Below are 17,432 nucleotides of genomic sequence, written 5' to 3'. Positions count from 1 at the left end.
CTTCAATGATATAACATTTTATTTGGTACGCAAATGTTAAATAATTAAAATTTTATTAGACACTTCTAAAAAGTTTTTATTACTGTGTATCTCAAATTAAAAGATTACATCAGAAATTATAAAATATATATTCTTCTGTTTATATGTTAAGTAACATGTAGTTATATATAATTTGGGATCATTGTGAAAATCTTTGATGAGTCAATAATGATATATCAAATGCTGCTTCCGGTTCTAATAATTCATTTACTTTATATTTCATAGACTCTTCGTAAGCATATGTGACAGATGTATCCGTTAGTTGCAGATTACATTGCGCTAAAATTAAAATACAATTACGCAGTCGTGCGCAAACTTCACGATTCTCCTGTGGAATTCTAGTTAAATCTTGAGTAAAGCCTCCCTCTGATCTATCAGTGTCTTGTTTACTAGCTCCAATCCATATATAACCATTGTTTCCTAATATTAAACTTATACCACTTTCCAAATTGTGAAAATGTGTTTTCTTTCGTTTTATGAGGGCTGGTGAAACTTTTATCATTATACCCTGAGATAATTTACCATACTTTAAGACTCTAGTATGTAATGAAAGCGAGCCATCTACAAAAGTACTTTGTACTTCTGCACAAATTAAGTCTCCTTCCTGGAGATACCTTCGCATAGTTTGTTCATCTTCTGCAGATCTTCTCCTCTAATGAATTACAAAAAAATATTGCATTTTAAACAGAATTATAAACGGGGTTACAATTCTATTTTCATATCATACCAATTCTCCTCCAGGTAAATTAACGCTGGATAATAACAGTACAGAGTCAAGTTTGGAATTTGTATCAACTTTCCATCGTTTTTGTTGTACTTCAGTTATTCGGCCAACAACAACATCTCCTATTTCGCCCTGGTAACGTGCTTTCAACGGTCTTATCGATATAAGTTTGTTTACTTTTTCTAACACACCAGCTACGGATGCACGTAATGTGTTTTCATCATCTACATATGTTCCGTGACCTCTATTAAAAATGCATATGAAATGAAAATTCTGCTTTTTATTCATAAGTGGCTTGTAGATACCGTTTTTACCTCAAAAAGTCAGGTTGACTAGATATTTCTTCTCCTGGTGTATATATTCGCGGCTGAACTTCTTCACTTCTGATTAAGTTTGGATTGACTCTATTCACAGCTAAACGTACATTAATAGGTGGATATTCCTCCATCGTAATTAAGCGATAATATTTTTATATTTTATATACGTAACAATTACTATATGCATTAATGTGTTGTATGTAACTTATTTTACGTTATATTTCAAGCATGCTGCAAGGTTATGTTCAAGTATAATCATACGATGCTTGGACAGCCATGGACATGCATGGACAGCATCAGACAGCATCAAATACATTTGAATTCTTATCATTCTCGTTAGAAATTGATTACTTTATTATTCCACAACCAAAGTAACGGATAGGGAAGTGTATTAATATTCGATACATATTTAATGAATAATAATTTATTTATTGCATTTATAATCTATACAGCGTCATCTAGTGATTCAACCGCAAGTGACCTCAAGACATTTGGAAATGCACCACACGAGAACCTTAGAGAACTTTGATTTTGATGTTCGATGTTTTATGATAACTGTTGGATACTTTTTTCTCAAGCGGCATCATTTTATACAGATATCTATGTCTAATTAATGATTTGATATTATTCAATATATCATATCACTTCGAAGGTATATTTTTGTTCAGTATTTGGACAATTACTACCAAATTTGCTTCGCAAACTTAAAGATTTTATTATCTAACCTCAATAAATTGTGTTCTTAATCAAAGTTTATTATTTTTTAGCATAATACAATGGAAGATTTCATTGCGACGCGTGTGTCAAAGATGAAAAAAGGTGCTCCAAAAGAATTTATATCAGTTAATTACGTAGGTCCAAAAAAGAAGATGAAGAAAAATGTTTGCCTTCAAGAAAACATGGAAAAAGGAACTAAGGAAGATACATACATAGATCGAAAGAAAAAACAAGAACTAGAAATGAAACGTGTTAGATATGAAGTTATGAAATTTGGTATGTCTGGTTTAGAAAAATCAGAAGCAAACAAAGCAAAAATTGAGCTTATCATAAATTTAGGAGCAAAACCTCCTAAAAACCAGAACATAAATTATAAAGAATTAAAGAATACAAAAATGAGGGAAAAGGAAATGAACAAGAAAAAAGAACATGCTTCAGGACTTAAAGGAAGTATGGTAAAACATAAAACTACAAAGACTCGTAAGAAAAAATCTGATGGTATATTAGAGGTTTATGGAAAAGTGAATAAGAAAACACTGAGTAAAAAAAAAAGTTGAAATTTTAACCATAAGTGTTTAAAATATTTTTAGTTGCTTCATTGCAATCTGTACAACATTAATTAATTATGTCTAACAATAACATGTTCCATATATTGTATGTTATATATGAAGAATAACGAGTAATAAAATAATATTTTTATGTTTGTGAATTCATTTGGGCCAGCTTTGAGAGCTTTAATAATAGGATACACATGTTTGTCTATGCATATTTAAAATAGATATTCACATATGGTTCACTATGCCGCTATGGAATGATTTGGCATTAAAAGAACCATTTCTTGGATTCAATCAAGGTCAGTCAAAGGCCGCAGCCGTCGGTGCTACCTCGAGTAACATCTGAAGAAAGGCATTTACTCCTTCTGCAAATTGGAAAAGTAATGTTTGGCAATTAGTTGATACATGTATGCGACGATATCTTTTAACTAAATTTACACTTACCCATAAATTTGGGCACATATCCGTATTTAACGAACGGGAGGTAGACAAGCATGCCTGCAAATATGAACCCGGTCGCGTACAAGTACTCGATTTGAGGCTTATCAATGATTGGCGCTACAATCAGGTACGCAGAAATTCCAAGTACGAGCACAGGTATCACCAGCGGACATTTGTATGGTCGTGGATGATTTGGTCTGGTTCTTCGCATCACCAACAAAGCGAGCATTGCTCCACCGTAAAAGATCCAAGCGGTAAATGAAAAAAAGTCGATCAAGGAATCTATGTTTCCCGATAATACCATCGTTCCTGATCGATTTGAACGTATTTTATTAAATAATTAGTACATGTATACTAATGTATATTTTGTCTTACGTAGAATAGACGTGTGAACGGTACCTGCAACGAGTGAGTGGAAGATGAGTCCTGGCGCGGGGGTGAATCGTCGCACGTGCACGTAACTGAGACAGTCGAGTAAATGACCCTCTCGGGATGCAGCGAAGCATAGTCTACCTGCTGCAAAGAGAGTACCATTTGCGGAACCGAACGTGCTGATTGCTACCGAGAGCGGCATGAGCCACGCCATAACGCCAAGAATCCGATTTCCAAAAGTCTGCAAAACATTATAGAAGGATGACTCTCCCCGTTGAATCGATTTTAATTTGTATGCTTTTTTTCAAGATATTCTACCGATCTTAGCTCTGAAAAATTGGGAGGATACGAGTGTCTCGCTCTAATTCTTGGTTTCTAATCGAAACGACAATGAAATTGCAGATTCTCTTACCACTGCGACGGCTTCGCTTTCTATCATCTCCGACGGCGACATCACAGCTAAGTAAGAGACGTTTATCAACGCGTAACAAAGTGTGACGAGGGGTATACCGATCATAATGGAACGCGGCAGATTTTTCGAGGGGTCTTTGATTTCTTCCGTGACGTAATTCAGGTTGTTCCAACCGTCGTACGCCCATAAACCGGTGTAGAAAGCTGTGGCCAGCCTTCCAATATTTACGGTGGAGCTGCCATCCATTGTGTTGAAAGCGCCTTTGAGATGCTGTGTGTTACCCTGTATTAGCTTGTAAGAACCGCCGGCGATTACAACGAGTATGGCGATCAATTTGGCCGCAGTGAACGCATTCTGCACACCCGTGGCCAGATTAACGCTGTAACAATTCACCAGCAGTATAAGTATGATTGCCAGAAGCGCTACGATCTTGACGACTTCCTCGGGTGGATCGCAGTCGGCTGCGAACGCTTCTACCGCGTATTGCGCGAACGAGAGGCATATGATAGCCATCTGAGACGGCTTCAAGACCAAAGTGGAGACCCATGAGAAGAGGAATGCAGGCGGTGCGCCGAACGCGTCCATGAAGTACGCATATTCAGCACCGCTGCTCGTGTTCATCGTACCCAGCTCGGCGTATGCCAACGCGCCGCACAGACTCAACAAGCCGCAGGCCGTCCATACGAGGAAGCTGATTCCGATACTGCCAGTTCGAACTAAAAGCCCTGACGGCGAAACGAATATCCCGGAACCTGCGCCGTAAACGTAACCAAATCTTACACGCTCAAATTGTAAAAAGAAATTGGTCATTGTTTACATTAGAGACAACCTCATGTGCTCCTAGCAATAGGCAATCCGATGCTCGCGTTCATAAAAACCTCACCCGTGAAAGAGAATTCGTGCTATTACTCAATTACGAGCTTGTCGCTATTGTAAACAATTATGAAGAACTCGTAAAGAACGTTTATCAATCATTACCTATCATGGTACCAACGATTAGAGCCACCCCACTGACGAGTCCCACCCGTCTCTTGAGGTGAACAGAGTTGTTCTCCTCTGGGTCCGCCCCCTCCAGCCCTCCACCCCCTCCACCCCCGTCTTCATCATCTCCCAGGTCCCCAGATTTAGTTTCTTTTTGTTTCCGTTCGTGTAGCTGTTGTTGATGCTGAAACGGCGTCGTAACAACAGGGTTCCAGCCGTTGCTGTTTCCGTTGCTCCTAGCCGATCGCGACACCAGCGTCGTCTCGGGAACTCCAATCCAACCACCGGGTTGCAACTGTTGCTGCGGCTGATTACCGTTGCTCGTCTGTGGATCATGTCCCACGGTAGCTGTAACAATTCCATTTCATACTTTTAATTTTCCACCTTTTTCTTTCTAGCTGTCGAATCAACTACCATTCAAAACATAATCGAATTGAAGGTCTACTAGAAATCGTTTCGTGGTATTTATACGTCTACGAATTAGTTAATAATCAACTAAATAATAAATGGTCGAACTTCTAGACAGAATTACAACATGTTTTCACAAAAAAATATCGTGCACAAATTCTGTGCGATTCCCTCGACAAACTTTGCAGAAATATTACGCGATACACGATTAACCGTCGGCTACACTGCACCGCGAATTTTTAGCAACAGGTCTATAAATTTCTAATTGATATAGTTTTCTAAATAATTACGATAATCATTCCCGATGAAAAACTGTGCCAGGTTTGTTTCTCTAAAATATGCCGTGAACTAAAGAAGCTTGACAAAAACACTGCGTTACTTGAAAAACGTATGCGGTTTAAAACACGCGACCGTCTCGCGCAGTTTCCTTCTGACGACTGACGAAAGACTAACGAAGCATGACTCCGAAGGAGTCGTCGAGAGTAGCTGAAAAGTGGGAAATCTCTGAATTTGTGTTTATGTCCCCACGTGACGTATATTATTATCTTTTGGACGTTGCTGCTACCGTAATAGTTCGCGTGGCCGGATGCCAAAAGATTTCTCGTGACCGACATCGTTATGCCTTCTTTACGTGCTTCGTCGCACAATAGAGCAGAACGCACCGCATGCGATACCGATTAACCGATGTATCTTGACACTGCAACTCTTGAGAGTAATTTTCTCAAACAATTAGCGCCAACATACGACTAGTCTTTTGTTAAATATTTGTTGATTCTTTTCTTGAATCTATGCCAATTTTTCGAATTCTTCGTCCACTACGCCCATAAGTTAACGATAACGTTCAATTGGGAGTATTGTAAAAATGGCTGGGCGACATTTGTACAAGATTCTGTTACAATGTCAAACCTATACTAGTGAATATGTATTTGCCTAACACTTTCTATGTAGTTTACTATAATCGGTTCGATATTACCTGATCACGAAAAAAATCATTGTTATCGATAATGAAAATGTAATGTGCGCAAAAAATCGTTGCCGTAAATAGAGCAAACGTCGATAAGCGCATACGAAAGCATTAAATCTTTCTAGAATCGTACGTCTATAACGAACGCAGTAAGTGCTTATGCTTATATGTATAGTGTGCAATACGAGCACGTTGCATTCTTTCAAAACGGATTCAGTCTTGAAGCGATTGAACACTCGTAATACGCCAGGCGTGCTGAGCGTGGTTTCTTATTCAAGGTGACCTTCTGATAAAGGACTATCGATTTTCTCGACGCGGCTATGGTTTTCCATCGTATGACATTTTAAATACTGTCCACCTCAAAATATCGTTTGCTGTCCCCGCTTCGGTGCATGACTTTTTTTTTTTACACGACAAAAATATGCACAGGATTTGTTTCAAACGTTTAACTTGTTATACGATACGGTACGGATGACTTGGTTGTTCAGTATTTTCTAGACTTTTTATCACAATCTTCACATAGTTTTGCGTAGTCTTAGAACAGATAAACGAAACCTGTAAACCGATTAGGAAATCTACAAACGAATCAATTTTTAATACCATCGTTAGCAATTTTTCGAATCAGAGAACGTATTAAACGATTTTATAATGAGAAGGTCTTTACAAAAATTGCTGACCGCGGCAACTGATTCGCGTCGCTGCAATGACACAATATTTGCCACGTATACTGTACACCAAAGATGGGCAATAAGGAGTAATATATCCATTTTTCTCGTGAAAGGTTAAAAATGTTTATAATTTAAATTTTAATCATTCATTTCGTTATTTTAGTTAACGTTACCACAAATAAAATTTGAATTGAGTTGTGGTGCATATTATGTACGTCACCGTAGCGACATTTCAACATTTTACTACCCGCAAAGACCACGGACGAATTGCGTCGTATTTCATTGTTGCATTGTAACGTACGTACGCGCTGCCCAGACCAATAATAAAAACGGCAAATAATAATATACCGATGCTTTCATACCTGTATTTCTGTAAGAGTTTGTCAGATGATAACTGGAAAATATCGGTATAATGGTTATGGAAGTCTCTTGTTACACGAACCAGTTATCGTATTATTATCATGTGAATTTATAAATAGAGCGAATGTAAAGGACTTACATTCGTCTTTCACGATTTGCGGCTAAACTTTTTGTTATTTTCTGTTGAAAAATTCTTATTGAGATGGAATAAACTTTTTATCAGTTCTTCGTTACATAAAAATTAGAATTTGAATAATAGAATTAAAATTATATTTTCAATTGAATAAACGATTAGAATAAATCGCTACACAGTATTTCTAATCGTCTATTATTCCAGTCAAATTTTAACTATCTCTGCTGTATGACTTTGGTTCTTCGTTTACAGTGTGATGCAACCCCAAAGACAACTCCAACGTCCGTGGACTTTGAGATGATTTATGTATACAACCAAGACATAATGAACATTCTCGAAACTATTTTACGAGCTGTTACATAAAATATTTTTGCGAAGTTAAGAAAAGAAAGAAGAGAATAAGGAAGGTTTTCGTAATTCACGCCAGGAAGTATGATGTTATTGCGTCGTTTTTAACGAGACAAGCGTGTCGAGTGTACGCGGAATGTAATTCGGTCTTGTTTAAGAGCAATCGCGACCAATATTTTGTTCTATCGTCGAGCGATGTAATTGCTCGGGGCAAGGGGAAATTGTTTTAAACGATTCAAGTAACAAAGATGTCGCTTGATAAAAGGTGATTGCCACCAGACACGGTTGCTCTTCGCGCGACGAAGAGCCACGAATTAAGTTGCAAATTTCTTCGAACTGGTAACACGATATCCAGCTAATACTGACGTATGCAGAGTTTAATGAACAGTGTCTATCAATGGCTACTTTATCTTCGATCGTATCACGTAGGCTTGGTCGCGTCCCTTTCGATAAGTAGCCTGTTATTCGCGCTTGTAAATTATATTCAAGTCCAGTATTTTATTTCAGTTAATCTCCTATTTACGACCAAGAAATGTTGAAAACAATTCCTGTTATCGTTGGTACGTGACTAACGAACGAATCCTAGAACCGTTCCTACAATTACGTGTTAGACCGGGATTCTGGTCTGCTTGAGATCTTACGTAGTAACAAAATTAATGTATTAATTATAAAAATATACCATATTAAATTCGCAACGAACAATTGAAGTTTACTTATTCGAAAAGCTCACGAATAAATTGTCAAACGTCGTTATTTATTAACTAAATAAAATATTTTCTATCTCTGGAATTAGGCATGTTTATATTCCAAATTCTTCGTTTGTGAAAATGACTCACTTGAACGCTCAACAAACCAGAACCCTGGAGCCCCGTTGTGGCGAAGTATCGCGTTGATCCAATTGCGTTTAATTGATCGTACGAAAGAAACCGATCCTCGTTCGTCGTCTCGACTGACTGCGTCCGTGACGAAGGTCGAGTCGGTCATAAAATAAGCATTAAATTGTGCCTAGAAACTGTTGAATTCGTTTGACCGAGTCTCGTTCCGTTTGATACGAGAATTTAATTTGTACAACTTCTCTGCGACCGTTGCGATACAAATGCGCGGTACGCAACATCCGTGGCTATATAAAATTCAAAGTCGCGAGGTCAACGCTACAAAGAGTTCTTTGTATTGTATCAGGATTACCATTCCTAGATTATAAGAAATAAGTACGCAGGACTCTCTTTGAAGGATGAACCAAGGAGACGAAGAGTAGATATAGAATATATCTAAAAAAAATATATATATGTATATATACGTATAGACTATGTAGAGATTATTTTCAGAACTGTTTATTATATTTTCAAATATCTACTACATTTTATCCTTTGACTCCTTGGATCATGTTTCGACGTGTGTTTTGCATACTCATTTCTTATGATCCAGAAATGGTAATGCTTTTTTATATATATATATATAAAAGGGCTGAAAGGAATTCAATTAAAATTCTATATTTACTTCTATATATATATAGAAGTAATAAAATAGTTCTATATATATATAAAATAGTTCGAATAAAATAGTTCTATATATATATATATATATATAGAAGTAAATATAGAATTTTAATTGAATTCCTTTCAGCCCTTTGCAGTCCGACGTTGTGTTTGATCGATCCTAAATCATTCCAACAAGTCAAAGTGCCTCGATATTGTTTTAAATTCGAGAAGTAGGTCGGACCAACCTATTTGGAATGAGAAAAAATTGGTCTGCAAAGGGTTAAAAGCGTAAGGTTGGCTGTCTCAGTCGCGACCAACAGTTGTCTAGAGTTGTATGTATTCGAAGACACGTGGTTCGCGGTGACCTACTCCGCGAACCGTAGGTTCACGGTCTGAACCACTTGGCCAGTCGCGTGAACTACTATTGATCCATTTATCGGTGTCGAAAATCATGCGTCGCATTCCTCTGATCAGAGCTATGATACTTGGAAGCTTTTACTGTTACGTAAATACAGCTGGGGAACCTTCAATTTGCTTCCCACGCCAGGCCGTATGATTAGCCATGTATAGCAGATTTACAGCTGACTGACAATGGTCGATGATTTTCATTCTATCGATCATGGGTACTCGCTTATTGCCTTATAACTCGAAGCAGACAGGTTTTCGTCGTGCATTAAATAATTGAGATCGAAACGATGTTCCGCGCACTAACGGCGGATCTAAACTTATCTATAGAAAACTTTTATGAAAAACAATTGTTATTAGTATACAAATATGTTTGTACTCCTATTTATTCTCTTCGTGATGGGATATTAGTTGGCTATTTGTTAGGTGCTCAATTCTGAGTTATAATAATTTATATACTCAAATTATTTTTTGTTTATATTTATATACTCAAAGTTTTAAATGAAATTCCATGGTAAATCCGCCAAGAGTCGCTAGGAAGCTTTCACGTTATAAGTTCAGATTTTTTGCGAAGACGCGGTGTAATAATAGATTTCCTTGCGATAAAACTGACGTTCTTTTGGAGACGATCGACCTAGATATAATAATAACGGGACACCATTGAGAAGAATAACGCTCGTATTGGTTTGCGTGTAAAAGGCATAATTGGCTTAAATGGTAACACGTCGTCGGACCGCTTATCGTCGTTTCTCCTTGTAGAGTGGTTCGTTGGAACTCGATCGTCTATTTGTGGCCACTTCGTACGGCACGTATCTATTGTGAAATGTTAAAAATAAACTCGCGAACTCGAACGTGGGAAGAGTGGTCGATCGCCATCGAACTTGTATCCATAATGGTCGTTCGTCTACAAGGAACTATTCCTATTCGCAGAAATTCTAACTTTGAGGGTAACCATAAGGTGAACAATTTCTGAATTCCTTGCGGATCGACATTTTGGAGCACGAATGTCTAAAGTATCTAAAAATTACTTTATCCCTTGTATAAATTTGATTTTAATTTTGTTCAATCTTTTTTACAGATCAATGAGACGAAGGAAGCATGATCTATCGAAACACGATTATCGTTTGCAATGTAATTATCCGAAGTCTGGGCATTTACTTCCGTGTATTGTATGTCTCAGGTAATTTTCATCAAATTTTTTATCTTGTTTTATTGTAATTATCACAAGTTCTATAATGTTATTCCAACAATAACATGCAAAAAAATATGTAAGTAACCATACAACTTACATATAAATATCATCATAATTTAAAAATGTTAAATGTCTTGTTAATTCCAATTATAATTTTTTGCTTGGAAGAAATATTTACCAAAATTTATTTTATAGGTTCCTGAAATGACTAAAACAAAGTGTTTGATGTGAACAAATAATAGCTTGTTTGCTAGTGAAAAATGACGATCTTTTGATAGAATTTGGTGAAGTTGAAGTAACAGCGAGCATAAAGATTAAAAGAATACGAACGAATGTGCTCTTGACTTCGGTTAATTCGTTTGGCATTACCACTCCACGGAGGGAATCAAATAGGAAACGAAGATATTCTTGGAGTATCTTAAGGATTCCGTGCACCCTGCGAACTCGAGCTTTCCGTTTCGCGGTATGACGCAACTGCTCGTGGATTTCGAGAGACGCGCTCTCTTGCATTGCGTAACGAGCATTTTTCGCTACATTTTAACTTAATAAGCGTTTTCGTTTCGTCTCGATCCCACCGTTACCAATTTGGCTTCGGATTGGTTCGTTGAATCCTCTACATAGGTATCTGTGTCAATTACGAGCGGCTGTAAACAACCGAATTTGCCAAGATCAAACCGTGCACGTGTAAACATTATGCGTCAATCGTTAAACGCAATTCATGTTATCATTAAGATCAAAGTATTTTCTTTGAGTACTCGTTCAACGCTAAAACTACCAAGCTGGTTCATTTGACCTATGTACTTCGAACTTCCTTCTAAAGTTACTCAATCATTAACAATTGATTAACAAATTAGTTACAAAGATATAGTTGTGTGTATAGTATGCGTTGACCTCGGTAGTTTTAATGTTTAGAATTGATCTCTCTTTTCTCCTATGATACATTTAACCAACGATCTCAAAAATTAATTAAAGCTTTGAAAATCCATATGTACTATTTTATGGAAGGAAAACTTTATTCGATATCTGAAAACATACATACATGCAAAATATGTGAACATAAGTGAGATCACAACCGCGTACCTACGAGCTTAACTCCGGAACTCATTGTATTTACTTTATTCGTATCCCAGCGTTTTCGAGGAACCACCAAACACCGTCGCGCGAGAAAAAATATCGCACGCGTTCGATGAACTTTCCGTAAAAAAATCTCACTGAAGAAGACGAAAACGTTTATGCATAATTAGCCCGACGACTGTGCTAACTAGAAGCACAATGCATCTTGGCACGCACGTGCTTTCTCGTTCCATAACTCGGGCACGAGCGTGTGCACCAACAGGTTTTGTTCGCCCGGATGAATTGTGTCTTTTCCGCGAAAATTTCGTAATACTTCTCATCTGATTTACGCGAAACGATTAATGCCATTGTATCAACCGGTTCCCGTCGTGTACGTTTGCCAAGTTAACGATAAACAAACTCCATTTTCTTTGTCACGCGAGATATTAGGCGTTCGTGTTTATTCAACGATTTAAATGGTTCTGCTCGACACGAAATTTTGTCACGCCCGGGTTAAGAGTAGCGCGCACTTAGTGCATCGTTTCGTACAGCTCAACAGTCTTCGACGAGAGGGCCTTGTCCTAAGAATGGGTGTCGCATTCATGAATGGAAGCGACTCGGTGTGCTTAAAAAGCGCGCGAATCTTTCCAATTACGAACAAGTGCCTCTAGCGTCGAAACCGCTGTTGATAATGCACGTGGCAAAATGATAAAAAGAAGGTCGGGCGATGGTGAAGGAAAAGCATCGCTCACCTCGTTTGAAGGACGCGACATGCATGACTCTAAGAGGGACCGATAAGAAGGGCGGACTGTGAGACCGCCTCTCATGACACCACGCCGACTTTTCGGTGCAACCACTGCCTTTGCCAGACTACAGCTGTCTTCTGCTCGCCGTCTGACTCTCTTCTCGCGCTAAATTCGCTCGCGAGTCTCTCTCGTTCGCAATTCGATGGGCGACCGTTCCGTGCGCCCTTCTTTTCTGACTGGATTATTCGGACGGTAACACCCCGCTGCAATGTACGTCTTCCGTCTTCGAAATCAAGTATTTTGTTATTGCGCTACCCTACCGTGACTCCCCGTATGCGTCGTATTAGCAGAGTCGTGCGAGGTTATAATATTGCAACACGATATGCACCGATCCAGCTCTGACGATGAACTAGGCGTTCGACAAAGGGAGACATACCCGCCGAACGGCGAGCAGGAACGAGGTCGGGTAGGGGAAATTGCGAGAGCGAGAGGGAAGAAAGGATAAACGCAAGAGCGTCCCAGCGTCGGCGCCCGAACTCGCTCGATATCGTTTTTCTGTCTTTCGAGTTTTACCGAACACCTATGAATTCACCTCTTAATCTAATCTTTTAACTGTTTGTTATTCCTTAATCGGAAAAGAAGCAGCTCTTTAACTCTTGGTTAATCCCCCATTAGATCGAATCCAAAATGAATGTTGATAAGACCTCAAACATCAAAAAGAGATCTTCCCCTCTTCCCTTTGCGCGTAATTGAATTAAACGAGTAAATCTAATGCATCACGTGCAACAGACTAATGGATTTTCGGATATCAATCGTCGAAGGGTAGTTTGAATATTTTTCACGTTTGATCGATAATTTTTATGGAAAGGTGATAAATGGGACGTCGATCCTCGCGTCGATGTTCTTTTAAATTTTACAGCGATGACAACGTCATCAACGAAATCAATGACTGATACGAGTCATGTATAGTTGCAAGTGGAATAGCGGAATCTGTAAGTCTTTGATTATTTACTATTGTCTCAAAAGATACGAGATCCATAGAAATTTATTATCCTCTTGCATGTCAATTTAAAAGTGTTGCAGTCTGTTACTACACAAGTTTGTTCACAGCTATTGACATGTTAAGTGACACAACTGCTAGCGCGTTTTTTCAACATAGATCACGTAATTGCATTTATCGTCCTGTAACTCCTATACATATAAATATAGTTTATTCGATGAATTGTTTTATTTGATCAAAGATTATAGAAAGAAATATTTAACGTAGAAACTATTTGGATCTTTTTGTACAAGTACGTAAGACATATATCATAAATTTCGATGAAAGCGTAGTACTTACATCGTATGAAAACGAACTACTGTTGGTAATAGTTAGATTTCAGGAATGTACTTTATCTTCTACGCTATGTACATGATGCGACATCTATTGTCTATACTCGGAAAATATTAATCTAATTCTGACAATATGAACGAGTTGTTGGTAATTAATTTTTCTTAATTCGAAATGAATTCAATAACCTATCATGGTATAACTATCAAATAACCTTGAGTATGAACATTTGCATTGAAAAAACGTAACAATTAGAACACTGGTACTTGGATAAGAAGGAATAGTATTTTTAAGAATAAAGGTACAGGTAAAAACAATTTTTTCCTCCATATAAAGAGTAGGTTTGATAAATTGTTATATGCAACGCATAAAACATAACAAAAAGTAGTTTATTTTCATTATACACATAAATTTACAATAAACGTTTAATAAATTTGATCTGTAAAATGCAATTATTCGCGATACATTGAAGAAGCTAGACTTACTGCCTTTGCAGTGTATGTTCATTTATTATTAAAATTTAAGGATATTCACCAACTTTAAATGTCATTTCATATTAGTATTCCATATATATGTGAAACTGAATGTACGTATGTCTTTTAGTTTCAATGAACTTTCTTCTTTTGTTGGCTTTATGTTAGGCCAGTTTGTATGTGCAATTTCATGTTGTAAAAAAATTGTAATAATGTGCATATTTGTAATATCCGCCCATTAATTATTTATAACAATTATTTATGTACAATACAAATTACAAAATAGTAATTAGGAATGATTTAATGTGCTTTGATAAAATAACGGTAGACGAGCGTCGCCAGAACCCCAAGTGCAATAGGAATCAGCCACGACCTCCAAGAACCACTGCAATTGCCAATCATCACATCACGATGCAGCACCGACTATTTACATATTATATGTATTAAATTTTAATAATGTTACGAGTCTGGATAGCACAAACTTAACTTACAAATATGGTATATCCTGCAGATACATATAAATACAAAACACATAAGCATATAGCATTAAGCACGTTCCTGTAACAATTGAAACTTCAATTTTCAATTGTGCTATCCAATAAATAGTAACACGGAAAAGTTATGAGATAACGGATACAATACATACATAGATAGGGTATTAACATTATTTATAATGTCTGTATTTATCAATGATATACCAGGTGGAAACATCTAAGACAGATCACTTGGATAACTCATCTATTTTTAAAATTAAAAAAGAATGTTTAAGGGATTTCATGAAGGACATACTGTAATGATATCTTCTTGGTTCCAGTTGGAAATACCACACGTCAAGAACATTTTAAGGTCTATTAACAAGAGCCTCAAGAACCTTGAAATGTTTCTTCCTTCAAATCAAAACCAGGAATTCGTCATCACATTATGTTCTTCATAAAGACAAGTTATTTCTGTCTCAAATACTTTTTGCTATATTTTAACAATGTTCCAACCTGTACACACATAAGAATGTTAATCACAAAAGACAATTTTAAAAGAAACAATTTACCTGGAATTGTCATCTTCGGACATTCCACTTGCAGTTCCATTTGTTCTTTCTGCCTAAAATGACGAAATAATTTTCGTATTGTGAAAAAGCTAACTTTTCTTTTGAATATATACAGAGCATGAATATTAAATTTGACATATACTTCTACAAGTTCTCCAATCTTATATGGGACCATCATTTCTCTTGCATCACTAGAGTGTCCGATATCTTCAAAAGCTTCTGTGCCATCACGGCCAGCATGTTCCAAAAGAACTTCTTCTCCACCTGGATGCTTAAATTCGAATAGAAAAACGACCATTTTTATGCAAGTTTCATTAAAAAAACATTTGGCCAAAACAGACTAACATAGAAAATATCACAGTTATAAAATAATGACGATATGAACCTTATTCATAAATGAAGTTAAGTCGTAAACGCTATTATTAATAATAATCCACACATCACTGCTGTCCGTGTGTGTTTTAACTTCATTCCTCGTGTACAATTTTGTAGAAGTGGATTCAGCAACAGCAGTATCCCCAGACGCCATATTTTTAGTTCTTGAATGAAACAATAAGTTTTAAACTGCATATGAATAGTATATAGATACCACTAAAAGAGCTAAGCAAAGTATTAAGTATAGACAATTATCTGATGTTTAAACAAGCATCAGACCACCTTAGGTGGAAAGGTACTAATCATGCAACAAACTTTGTTCAATAAATTATCATTATCTCATCTGCAGCTAGAGTTACAGACTGAATTTAGCGAATTGGTTAGTAGAAGATGCGAATCTTAAGGTGCACATTTTGATGATTCTTTGTTGGTACGCAATGTTCTTCGTTGATAAGATTTCTGAAATGGTAACTTTTGGATTAACTAAACATAGCCACTAATCTTTATCTAATCTTGCAATGGATTTCAATCAATAATTTGAGCCAACCTGTACATAGATAAGAATATTAATCACAACAGACAATTTTAAAAGGATCAATTTACCTGGAATTGTCATCTTTGGACAATCCACTTGCAGTTCCATTAGTTCTTTCTGCCTAGAATAAAGAAATAATTTTCATATCATGAAAAACCTAACTTTTTTTTTGTAGATGTACAGAGCATAAATATTAAATTTGACATTCACTTCTACAAGTTCTCCGATCTTATATGAGACCATCATTTCTCTCGCATCGCTAGAGTGTCCGATATCTTCAAAAGCTTCTGTGCCATCACGGCCAGCGTGTTCCAAAAGAACTTCTTCTCCACCTGGATGCTTAAATTCGAATAGAAAAACGACCATTTTTATGCAAGTTTTATTGAAAACACATTTAGCCAAAAACAGACTAACATTGAAAATGTCACAGTTATAAAATAATGACGATATGAACCTTATTTAAAAATGAAGTTAAGTCGTAAACGCTATTATTAATAATAATCCACACATCACTGCTGTCCGTGTGTGTTTTCACTTCATTCCTCGTGTACAATTTTGTAGAAGTGGATTCAGCAACAGCAGTATCCCCAGACGCCATATTTTTATTTCTTGAATGAAATAATAAGTTTTAAAATGTATTCGAATATTATATAGATACCACTAAAAGAGGTAAACAAAGTATTAAGTATAGACGATCGTCTGATGTTTAAACAAGCATCACACCACCTTAGGTGGAAAAGTACTAATTGGTACTAATCAAGCAACAAACTTTGTTCAATAGATTATCGTTATCTGATCTGCAGCTAGAGCATGCTAGAGCACTGAATTTAGGGAACTGGTTAGTAGAACATGCGAATCTTAATGTACGCATGTCTATGATTCTTCGTTGATACGGTTTCTAAAATGATAATATTTGGATTAACTAAATGTAGCCAGTAATCTTTATAACATGTAACGAATGTAATAAAGTAGAAAAATTATAGTACTTTAATCTTTAATCATGTAATCACAAAGGTTTTAATATTCCATAATGAATAAACCAGTAGTTACTCAATGCATATTCAGTTCACGTAAATATGGCGAAATATGTATTTAAAAATATACATATTACATGTTTGAATTAGTTTTATTTATGTATATTTATGATAATTTCTTTATATTTTGAATCGAAAGGTAGGAATTATTTGTCTGGAATGGGGACCAATAAGGAGTCTGGATTTACATGTATGCATCTCGGGTGAGCTCACCAATATGTTTTGTTCCCATATACTTGATATAAGTATTGAATGTATGTTTCCAACAATAAGGATTTTTATTGCTAAGTCTTTTTTTTTTTAATAAAAAAATTAAAGAATTGAATAA

General features: G+C 36.5%; 4 protein-coding genes across 5 annotated transcripts; 1 reads left to right on the top strand and 3 right to left on the bottom strand.

Annotated features, from left to right (window-relative positions):
* Positions 1-60: 60 nt before the first annotated feature.
* Positions 61-1,436, bottom strand: LOC128892124 (exosome complex component RRP4). Its single transcript, XM_054152263.1, has 3 exons — positions 1,078-1,436; positions 767-1,007; positions 61-691 (listed from the first exon to the last, which is right to left on the bottom strand). The coding sequence occupies exons 1-3, from the start codon at positions 1,209-1,211 to the stop codon at positions 179-181; spliced, it is 888 nt and encodes a 295-aa protein (XP_054008238.1). The 5' UTR covers positions 1,212-1,436; the 3' UTR covers positions 61-178.
* A 151-nt stretch (positions 1,437-1,587) lies between these two features.
* On the top strand, positions 1,588-2,496 carry LOC128892135 (uncharacterized protein C1orf131 homolog). The gene is made up of 2 exons (XM_054152282.1): positions 1,588-1,732; positions 1,848-2,496. The coding sequence occupies exon 2, from the start codon at positions 1,857-1,859 to the stop codon at positions 2,352-2,354; it is 498 nt and encodes a 165-aa protein (XP_054008257.1). The 5' UTR covers positions 1,588-1,732; positions 1,848-1,856; the 3' UTR covers positions 2,355-2,496.
* On the bottom strand, positions 2,275-12,729 carry LOC128892104 (b(0,+)-type amino acid transporter 1-like). The gene is made up of 6 exons (XM_054152224.1): positions 12,319-12,729; positions 4,555-4,905; positions 3,577-4,328; positions 3,192-3,405; positions 2,796-3,101; positions 2,275-2,716 (listed from the first exon to the last, which is right to left on the bottom strand). Exons 1-6 carry the CDS (start codon positions 12,341-12,343, stop codon positions 2,652-2,654), a joined length of 1,713 nt encoding a protein of 570 aa, XP_054008199.1. The 5' UTR covers positions 12,344-12,729; the 3' UTR covers positions 2,275-2,651.
* A 1,281-nt stretch (positions 12,730-14,010) lies between these two features.
* LOC128892127 (uncharacterized) lies at positions 14,011-17,000 on the bottom strand. Of its 2 annotated transcripts, none has more exons than XM_054152268.1 (7): positions 16,525-17,000; positions 16,281-16,409; positions 16,139-16,191; positions 15,546-15,699; positions 15,303-15,431; positions 15,161-15,213; positions 14,011-14,538 (listed from the first exon to the last, which is right to left on the bottom strand). In XM_054152268.1, the coding sequence occupies exons 1-7, from the start codon at positions 16,666-16,668 to the stop codon at positions 14,517-14,519; spliced, it is 684 nt and encodes a 227-aa protein (XP_054008243.1). In that variant the 5' UTR covers positions 16,669-17,000; the 3' UTR covers positions 14,011-14,516. The 2 variants fall into 2 exon arrangements, with proteins under 2 accessions (XP_054008243.1, XP_054008242.1); XM_054152267.1 differs by having other exon boundaries at positions 14,011-14,500; positions 16,525-16,989.
* Between the last annotated feature and the right edge of the window lie 432 nt (positions 17,001-17,432).

This window comes from Hylaeus anthracinus, unplaced genomic scaffold, assembly GCF_026225885.1.
Source record: "Hylaeus anthracinus isolate JK02 unplaced genomic scaffold, UHH_iyHylAnth1.0_haploid 12002, whole genome shotgun sequence".
Classification (NCBI taxonomy): Eukaryota; Metazoa; Arthropoda; class Insecta; order Hymenoptera; family Colletidae; genus Hylaeus; species Hylaeus anthracinus.
Note: the sequence above shows the minus strand (reverse complement) of the source record. Positions and strands in the feature narration are given on the sequence as shown.